This window comes from Culex pipiens, unplaced genomic scaffold (assembly GCF_016801865.2).
Source record: "Culex pipiens pallens isolate TS unplaced genomic scaffold, TS_CPP_V2 Cpp_Un0012, whole genome shotgun sequence".
NCBI lineage: Eukaryota > Metazoa > Arthropoda > Insecta > Diptera > Culicidae > Culex > Culex pipiens.
The window spans coordinates 161,499-172,200 of NW_026292829.1; the positions used below are offsets into that span (position 1 = coordinate 161,499).

A 10,702-nucleotide genomic window follows, 5' to 3' on the forward strand; every position below is an offset into this window, starting at 1 on the left:
GTTTTTAACAACAGATTTAAGCTTTTGAATCATATTAAAGCATATATATATTACTAAATTGCTGAAATTTTCAAATATAACCATTTAAAAAAAATCTGTATGTACAGATTTTTGGGATTTTTGGGATCGAAAAATCTGTAAAATACAGATTTATCTGTATATCTGGCATGGCTGCTTTCTAGGCCTAGTGAAAAAAATAAGCCAGAAATGACGAACTTCTCGTCACAGTGTCCTGATGCAAACAATGATCGAGCTGTAGCTGTCACAGTCCCTGTGAAGTATATAGTATATCGAGCGGCCAGTCAAAAAAAAAAAAAAAGGTAAAAGTCGCATGACAAAAAACTTTTGCTAGAAAGAGAAAGGAAATCTGATGCACACAAACGTTCAGCTGCCATGTAAACATACTTTGAATGTGTTGGTAAATTTCTGACTAGAAAGCCTTATGCAACAACGACTAACCGCCCTAATTCTCTATACAAACTTTGGAGAAAACCCATTTGGCCCTGTCTAAGTATTTGTGAAAATTTCGAAGTGCACTAGCATCCCTTGATGTTGAGCCTGCGCAGTCAGTGTAAATTTTTGTAGGTCAGTGTTTGAACTCAAATATGTCGCACTCCTCGTCGTAGTGTCCTGATGCAAACAAAGATCGTGAAATATGTTAGCTGGGAGTCCCAGCCTGGTACAGCGCAGGTACAGCGACGGCTCGGGGTCGGTCTTTGTCAGGATGGTGCTGTGTCCTATACCTCGCCTATACCAGACCAAAATCCATGATAAAGCTGTCAGATCAAATCTGTCAGACTTTTATCGCGTTTTCGGTTTAAACTTGAACAATCTTGAAATTATTTATGCGGATTTGGGTTTCCTTTTGTTCCATCCACGGTTCCATCATTGCCTTGGTCAGCATCAGGATACTGCGACGAGGAGTTCGTAATTTATGAGTTAAATTTTATTTTTTCACTGGGCCTACACACCAATTTCTCATTACTGTATTCAGTTAAATTTTCTGAAAGCTGCACTACTGAAATTTTCAGTAAATGAAAACTTGCTGAAATTTCAGCAAACTTTGACAGCTCCATACAAATTTAAACTGAAGTTCAGCGAAAAACTAACTGAAAATTTCAGTAGTGCAGTTTTCAGTAAATATTAACTGAAAACGAACATCAGAATTTGATGTGTAGAAAGCCATGATAAACTAAGCATTTTTGAATGTGCGTGCATGCTTTCTTACTTTCCGTTTGTGTAGTGTAGCATGTTAAAAATCACCCAGTATTTGTCAAAACCATATAAGGCTTTCTAGGCCCAGTGAAAAAAAATATAATTTAACCCAAAAATGACGAACTTCTCGTCACAGTGCCCTGATGCAAACAAAGACCGAGCTCGAGCTGTCACAGCCCTGGGAAGTATGTTTGCTGACATATCGGGCGGCCAGTCAAAAAAACCAGCTAGAAGTCGCCTGACAAAAAAAATTGCTAGAAAGAGATAGGTAACCTGATGCAAACAAACGTCCAGCTGTAATGTAAACATACTTTGAATGTGTTGGTAAATTTCTGACTAGAAAGCCTTATTTACTCAGAAATGACATCTGTCAGGTTTGAGTGAATTTTACTCTGAACTTAACAAAAATTGAGTGTAATTCACTCAGATTCACTGCTCCATTTACTCATTCCTGAGTAGGATCGGTTTCGACGAAAACTGCGTAATTTTTAACGTGCATGCACAAGTTTTAACCATTTTTGCTCAGAACACTTTCACTGTGCAACCGTCGAGGGAGAAACCATTTTGTTTTTTTCACACTGGGGCCAGATCTGTCACAACATCGCGCGGTTGTTCTGTTGATTTCTGTTGATTTTTCAAAGTTTCCGAAATAAATTTGATTTTGAATGTAATTTTTCCTCGGTAAACCAGTGAAACATGGAACCTACCAGCCATTGCCGCATCTGTCACCGACCGGAGGACCCATCAGTGCCGCTGCGCTCAATTTACAGCTCGGATGAGTCGGAGGAAATCGTCAAAATGTTGGAGGAGTTGAACGGCGGTCAGGTAAGGTTGAGCGATAAATTTTGAAAACCTCGCAAAATTAACAGTGATATCTCAATACCAGCTTATCGTTGACGAGCTTCGCTCGTCGGAAATCTGCGCGACGTGCCTGCAAAAGGTCCACATCGGTTACGCCATCCAGCGGCAGATTCGCGAAGCGGAGGCCACCCCAGCAACGAGCTCAACGGAGTTGGTTCTCCCCTCGGGGACGGTGGTCAAGGTGGAGGACGTGTTCATCGAGGAAGAGGAGGAGGACGATGGTTACGAGTACGAGTTCTTGGAAGATGAGTACTTGGAGGAGGACCAGCCGGAGCCGGTTCAGCGTGTTGTTCGCGGGAGGTTCTTCATAATGCCGAAGGAGGAGGTGGTTCGGGGCGTGGTGGAGCATGTGGAAGGGTATCGGGAGGTGCAGGTCGAGGGCGATCGGTGCTGCGGGTGCAGCTTTGTGGGGGTGAACAGGAAGGAGCTGTTGCAGCATTCGGACAAGGCGCACGTGATTGATAGCGTTGGGAGTGGGAATTATTGTCCGATATGTTTTGGGAAGTTTGCGCGGGAAGAGACGCTGACGAGGCACATTGACGAGTGCCGGTCGAGGAGTATTTTTGTGTGTGGGAGATGCAATCGGTACTTTAATCGGCGGGGGAAGATTGAGCGGCATTTGGCGGGTTGTAAGGCGGAGGAAGTTGCCGTTCCGGGGGAGGAAGCTGAGGAGAGTGATACGATGGAGATTGAGTTTGAGACGGGGAGCGAGTGGGAAGAGGAGGAGGAGTTCAAGCCGGTTGAGGACAAATTACGAAGGAAAGTCGTTCCGAAATTGCGAAATGTGGTTGATGTGAGATTCAGCGAAGGACTTCGAATCGACAACCTGCAAGAGTCGCAGATTGTGACTCGGATCACGTTCCAGACGTTTCAGTACGTGAAGTTGCATGGAGAGCGTTGCTGCGGCTGTGATTTCTTCTGTGAGAAGCGGGAGGAGCTTTTCCGGCATGCTCGAGAAGCTCACGAAGCCGTGGAAGGGTTGGAAAGTTTGCTGAAATGTTCGATTTGCTGCGTTGAGTTTGAAGACAATCGAAAGTTGCAGCAGCACATCAATTTTACCACGAGCAAAGAGTTGCTGATTTGTACGATCTGCGATGAGGCCTTCTCCGGGACCGGACATTTGCTTTACCACCAGGAGACAAGCTTGTCCCACAAGGATCTCTGCGTAGCACAGAAAGCTCCAATTCTTGAATTGAAGGACAAATCGATTCGAGAAGAGTTGGTTCGTCTTTCTTCCAATGATAAGGATCCGACCCGGCATCGGAACAACAATCGGTCCATCACGCGGCACCGTCATCTGTCCCTGCCGGAACCGTGCTTCATAACGGACATCGACGACTTCCCAAACTACCAAATCATAACGGTCAGCGGCGAACGCTGCTGCGGCTGCGGCCAATTCTTCCAGACCTTCAAGGAACTCGTCGAGCACGGCCGTCGCGATCACCTGCTGGAGCATCCGGAAGCAGCCGGAGGCTACCAGTGCGACATCTGCTTCTCCCGTTTCATGTACGATCGCGGCCTCATCCTGCACCAGTCGACGCGGCGTTCCCTCGACAAAATGTACCACTGCACAATCTGCAATCTGGTCTTTTCGAAGCAGTACAGCATCACAAAGCATCTCCAATCCGCTCCCAATCACAACCTAGAACAGACCCCAAAACCAAACCCAAACCAGTTCCACTGCTGCTTCCCCAAATGCGCACCAACCTTCCCCTCGGAAGACCTCCTTCTCGAACACTGCATCTCAGAACACGCCGGAAAGCGGCGCGAGAACGAATCCGAACGCACCAACGAGGCCAACGTCTGCGCCGGATGTCTCAAATCCTTCGAAAACACGACCACCCTCGTCTGGCACCGAACGATGCGCTTCACCAAACGCTACACCTGTCGCTTCTGCCCCCTCGAGTTCACCCGCTGGCCAGCGTTCCGCGACCACGAGAACCAAGTCCACCTCGGCAAATCAATCCACTTCCCCTGTGAAACCTGCGGAAAACTCTTCCGCAACGCCCACTCGCTCAAAGCGCACGGCCTCATCCACTCCGAAGCGCGCTCGGAAGTCTGCGACGAGTGTGGCGCGGCCTTCCGGAACAAGGGCGTCCTCAAGCGGCACAAGCGGGCCGTTCACGCGGCCGAGTTTCGGTTCGATTGCGTCGATTGTGGGAAAAAGTTTCCCACCCGGGAGCAGATGCAGGCGCACAGTCGAGTCCACACCGGAGTTAAACCGTATCCGTGCAGGTTCTGCGAGAGGGCGTTCAAGCACTTTACCGACCGGAAGCGGCACGAAATGTCGACGCACACGGGCGAGCGGCCGTACAAGTGTGCGCACTGCTCGGCGGCTTACATCAGGAACAGGGAGTTGGTTATTCATTTGCAGAAGCACAATGGGGAGGGAAAGGGAGGGGAAGTTGAAGGTCAATAAAAAAATCTGTATTTTTTAGTTTTCTTTTTAACTGATCAAATCCGAACGGTGTTGAAGAATTCCCTGCTTTAAAGTTTATTCTGTAGACGATTAAAAATTTCAAAAACGTAGTAACCATGGGGTTTTCATACAATGACAGTTGATGTAATTTCAATCCAGTTCTATCAACCACATGAGACCCTAGACGTGGGACACTTTTCAGGTGGTCAAATAGAGGACAAAAATATAGCTCTTTTGCAACGTAAAGCATTCAAATTGGTCCACTACGGCCCGATTGTGAGTCCATACACTGAAATGTTTGCATTTTACTCACAAGTTTGAACCAAATGGTATGAAATTCCATACAACTCTGATGACCGCTAACTCATTGAAAGACAAAACATTTAAAAAGGTGAACGCAAAAGCAACCCAAATTCTCAAACAGTTTGCCGCATTTGTCCTGCCCACCATCTTCCTACTAACAAGTGGAAATAAACAATTGCCGATCCGTTATAATCATCATATCAACGTGAAAGTTCAAAAAGTTCATAGCAAACAATGGAGAAAACGGGGGACGAGGATAATCCTAAAATCACACGGAAAGAAATAGGGAGCGGACATTCACTGGAGGTTAATGCGAGCGGCACCGTCACCGCGCGGAACAACTCGACATCAAATTGGGCGAAATTTTAGTGTTTCAAGAACAGAGAGGAGATTGGATTCTCGTCAAGACTACTGAAGAACCCTCTCGAAATGGATGTGTTGAACGTGGCGGCGGGGATCGCATTTGCTGTGAAACGCCCGCGGATGTCCATCCTTCTCCCGCTTGCTACTGCCCATGGTCCCCAAGAACATCACCCTCCAATATCCGAAACACCCATCTTTGAATTTCCTTTCTCGGAGGACATTTTTAAGGAGTTCGGAACGTGCATAGAATTCAGCAAGATCAGAAGGACTGCCACGTATGTCACGTACGAAATCATCAACGGCGGCGAAAAATGTTTCCTCCTTGAAAGGAAATACTACAACGATCCGCGGATCCCTGAGGTGAGGAGGGTGAAAAGATACCACCTTAAAGACCATCGCTATGTATTGTTTTATCCTTGGTTTCATGTAATCCCATTGTGCCACATGGATACAATAATGAAACAATACGTAGCGATGTGTCTCACAAATTTGATACCATTTAATGGGTCAATGAACTCTGGACCATGGGCAGCATGTGAACGGGAGGACCTGAAGCAAGGTGATCTTCAAGTTATCATCCACATTGGGGAACTGCGGGAGTTTCCGGATTACCCGCATGAAGAAACTCATCAAATTTTGAAAGGCGGAGTAACGGTACTTAACAAACTGTTCAAAGCTCGGGATTGCCGTGACAAACTAGGCAATATTTTCCTAGTTTGTTACGGCTTTCGTAATGAAAGACCCACTAATTCTCAACTAAAATTTTATGAGATAACGCTAGAAGATATTTGGATTTATGGTGGTAGGAATTTACTCCAGCATGATTTGGAAAAGATTGTATCAGTAAATGGTCAGGGATTTAATGTTAACCAATTTAAGTTGAGATTCAATATATAAAAACGTTACTTAATCCACCTTCAGGTGGTTGGTGCCTTCCTCACTTTTATCCTTTCTCGCAATTCGCAATTTTCAGTGTAAGAACGGGCCTTGACTTGCTCTGAGTCAGTACGAGCAACACGCTAGAACACGCTTTGAGTGTTCGTGCCAGGCATGCACACCTTCTTTTCCGGTTACGCATTTTAACTCGGCCGGGGGTGGTACATTACGTAGGGTTTGATGTAAGTATTAGCGCCTAACCATTTATAGTGTGCCTACCATTTTTCATTAAAGCAAAAAACTGTTTAATTTTGAGTTTGAATTCACATTTAAACATTTTGATTCAATAATAGAAACGGCAAAAAATATTAAGGATCACAAAACGAACACACCATGACACCTAAACTGGGCGACGCTCCCCTAACGAACGCACCATGACACCTAAACTGGTCGCAAAGAGGACGTGCCGGCGTTGGAACTTCTTGTCACCGATCGTGCAAGAAGAAGGTACGTCGGCATTCGAGATGAGTATTCGTTTTCTATCGTACGAGTGCAATGGCAGCAGTGCCAGGAGGCAGCGTTCGGGGAGGGCATTCAACGACAACTTGGAATGAGCTGTTAAGCTTTTGGTCAAGAAAGGCCTTGAATTATATTTATAAAAAAAATAAGATTGAGTAAATCGTTGTCAACTAGGTTGTCAACCTAGCTGTTAACAATAATGTCAGCAATTAAACTGCCCCTGATCGCATAAATGTCCCATATGCATTTTCATTGATTTCGAGTTATTGATGCAGTTTGATTCAAAATTGTGTGCTCTTTCAAAAGAGCCCATAACATCCAGTACTTTGTTCTAGAAATCAGGAGGAAATCCATTTTTTTCGCGAAAACTTAACACGTAGCCTTATGTATGGGACAAACTTCAAATGCGTTTTTCTCAGCTTGCTGTTTTTGCATATGGGACATTTATGCGAACATGGGCAGTAAAGCTTAATTTAAGGACCCGATTCAAAAGCTTTTACACTTTAATGTTGGGTGCATAATTTTTGAAAAACAACCGCTTTTGAAATTGATAATTCGACGCCAACATTTCAAAAAGCATCATGTACAAACCTTGCGTTTTTAGAAAAACGCATTTGAATGTTGAGCATCCATTTTCAATTTCCATTTTAATATAAAAGCAAAATAAGATGTTCTAATAATAACAAACGATGAAAAACGTTGCTTTCATTGATACTTGATCATCCAAATTCAATAAAACATTATTTCCGTCGTTTTATTTAAGAAAAACAAACATAACTTCTTTTGAAATCACCAACGTCTATATCACCCTGCTGTCATTGAGGGGGACGCTTTGTTATGATTCGTTTTTCTTCGCCGAATGTACATGGCGCTTTTTTCATGATGCTTTTTTTTTTCGTCACGAGGTTTATGTCTCGGATGAGTTTTCAAAAAGCCGTAAGAGCCACCGTGACCTGCGACACAAATTGAAACAAAATTTCATTTATCTTTAATTTAGAGCACTTGAAGGACGTGTAGATGAACAATCTCAAGCATTTTTGAAATTGTTTTTTCGTAAGTAGGTCGAGTACCGTTGCAAAAAGGGCTTTGTTTACCAATGGCTCTTACGTCTTTTTGAAAACTAATCCGAGATGTAGTCTTTTGTTTGACAAGTTGACAGGGCTATATAAACAGGGACTGCTGATGGCAGAGATTTTGTTTATGTTACTTTATTTAAAATCATGATTAAACAGACTTTACTGAAGTAACTTTTGCTCATTTTTGGTGGAGAGGTAGCTTATTAGGAGTACTTTTAGAATATGCAATAACCCAGAAAGTGTCAAAATGTACATGATGCCTTTTGAAATGTTACCGTCGAATTACAATTTCTCAAGTTGTTATTTATTCGGAGTTTCATTTATTGATGGTTTATTGAAAATTTCGTGGAAAATTGGTTTTGTCTTTATTTATTTTTTCACACATGACTTGTTTCTTTGACAGTTTGTGAGATTGTCAAAAGTGTCAAAAGGAATCGCTGTCGTTACACGCCAAGGTGACCTAATTAAAAATGGATTAATGGAATGGATAAAATTGTCAACTTTTAACATTTTTTAAATTTATTTGAACCCACGTACCTTGAAGGGATGAATCATGAAATTTTAATTCTCCTCTCTCTTCATAAACATTTAATAGCATTCACTAAATTTACATTTCTTGACTTTTTTTGATAAGGTCCTATAAACAAATGTAAACATTGAGTGTATCCCTTTCACACCTTATGTCAAAGTCGATCGGAGTAAGCGGGATACACTCAATGTTTACATTTGTTTATAGGACCTTATCAAAAAAAAAGTCAAGATTTGAAAAGCTTCACCTATCTTACCGGCGATTGCATCCGAAACTAACGAACCACAAACTTTCTACATCTCTACTATGTCCTGTTTAACGAAGCAGCTCTCTTAAACGCCTGAAAGTGGGCAACATGCGCACACACAAATCTATCTTACAAAACATTCTTGCACTCTTCGCCACGATGTATACTCGCCGCATTACACGGAGACAGTGCCACCTAGGGGCAATATTGTGTATCGCTTGGATTTTTCTCCTTTTATCACTGTGATGCACTTGTCGTTCGATTCTCTATTTCTCAGTTAGCAAGACGGTGCCAATGTCACGTTTTCGTCTTTTTTTCGTTTACTGTTGCCTTTAGGGTGGATTCGGAAGGAATTTGATCAATTGTAAGAAAATATTTAGAGCATAACTTGAGGCGAATTAATCTAAATACACTGCTAGCGGAATTTACCTAAAACTTCTCAGTTATAAATAAACATCTCGAATCCTGGTTGGATTGCTGGATTATGATAAATATGTGCACACTCACAAGTGCGAATGAGTGGGAAATAACAATCTGGGGATGACAAAGATGGATTCTTCAAAATCTACCATAACGAGACCCCCCCCCCTTTTCCTCAGGCCAAACGGAAGTGGAACACGTGTCTTCACCGGCTGCTCACATATTTCAGATTTCACCCGCCAAGCGTGGGGGGTGGGGTAAAACGGGACAAAAAGACACCCTCCGCAGTAACTTATGCGAGGGACTTGCATTCTGTAACACTTGGCGGAGGCTAATCCAGAAGAATATTCCAAACATCTACAATCCATCTTTTGCAAGACAACTTTTGCCGTTGAGCGTTGAGTTGAGTGTTCCCAAAATGAACAAAGTTTGGAGCTTTCAACAGGGGGGGGGGGAGGACACACGTGTTGTGATGGTTCCCACGCGACCTCGCCTAGGAAAGTCGAACTTGCTTCACTCTGGCTTGACTTCGTCGTCGTCGGGCGGTGTTTTGCCTTCATTATTCAGTTTCAGTTCAGTGCGCCAAAGCTCATTAGAACGAGCTAGCAGGTGGAGAGGACTTGGACGAGTAGTCGTTCGGTGCGGGTTGGGTACCGTGCCGGGGAGTAATTTTTTTTTCTGAAAAAAATGTTTTTATTAAGTGTTGGGACAACTGGACCTGGGATCTGGGAACCCTGCAGTCCGCCCCAGCCCAATCAAACCGCTTTCCGCTAGACGGGTTCATTCCGCTTCGAATTCCGCTTCGAAAATTGCTTCGAAATTTTCTAAACAGATTGTCTGATTGGGTTCCGCTTCGATTCCGTTTGAGCAATTTTTGCACAAGGGCGACACCTTCTGGTGTATGGTGGAACCTCGATGACATTTCGCCGAGTTTCGCCGAAGCGGTTTTATTGTTGATTTTTGGCAATCAAACGTCAAAATGTTAGGAAAAAAACAAGTTGGAAAACTTGTTCGTTCCTGTTTTCTTTCGCGCCTCGTGTTTTAACGGAAAAACATATTTGCCGTGGAATTAATCGGACTGGTGAGTTAAGCTCGTTATAAAAATATATGAATTAACAGTAACAGTTTATTTCGATTTTTTTCAAGTTTTTCCCGCACACGAACAGAAGTTCGGCCACAAAGGACCTCAACCGGGGTTTGGCGCAACAGCGAGGATCGTTTCATCTCCGAGGCGTTGGAAGCGTTGAAAACATGGCGGGAGCTTCCCTTTTCGACATGTCCCAGAAGTCCTCGCTGTGGAACGAGGTGGCGATCAAGTGTTTCCGGCAGGTTGTGCTGGGGGACGGGCGGAAGGCGGCTTCTAAACCACCATCAACACTCGCAAGACTGCGGTTCCGGTTACCCGTCTGTCCCTGCTGCATCTGCTCAAGCAGCTACTTCGTGAAAATTCCAGCCTGACACAGGCCCGCCTCAGCCAGCACAGCGTGCGTGACCACACTCAACAAAGCCCACACCATCCTCCATGGCAAATAAGGCATCGCGGAATTTCATCGCTGGGGCAGATTAAGAGCACGGCGGTGGCGTCCACGTCGACGTCGACGGCCTGTGTGACGGGTGTAAAGTTCGAGCATCACCAGGATCGTCCTCGCACCACCGCGTCTGCTGCCGACATGAGCTTGATAGAAAGTGGCGACAACACGTCGGAAGCAACCGAAGTGGCCGCCCTTCCTCACGCTCACGACAAGAACACGCTAACCTGCGTCGTGGGAGGTACCAGACGTACAACCGGGTGGTGCAACCGCCGGTCCACAATGCTTCCAGCAGGCAGCTTCCTTCATCAAGTTCCTGATGCAGTACAGCCAGTTTGGTCCACC

General features: G+C 44.5%; 1 protein-coding gene across 1 annotated transcript; it reads left to right on the forward strand.

Moving 5' to 3' along the window:
* The first annotated feature begins 1,811 nt into the window (after positions 1-1,811).
* On the forward strand, positions 1,812-4,512 carry LOC120420542 (zinc finger protein 471-like). Its single transcript, XM_039583613.2, has 2 exons — positions 1,812-2,040; positions 2,102-4,512. The coding sequence occupies exons 1-2, from the start codon at positions 1,912-1,914 to the stop codon at positions 4,493-4,495; spliced, it is 2,523 nt and encodes an 840-aa protein (XP_039439547.1). The 5' UTR covers positions 1,812-1,911; the 3' UTR covers positions 4,496-4,512.
* The last annotated feature ends 6,190 nt before the right edge of the window (positions 4,513-10,702 follow it).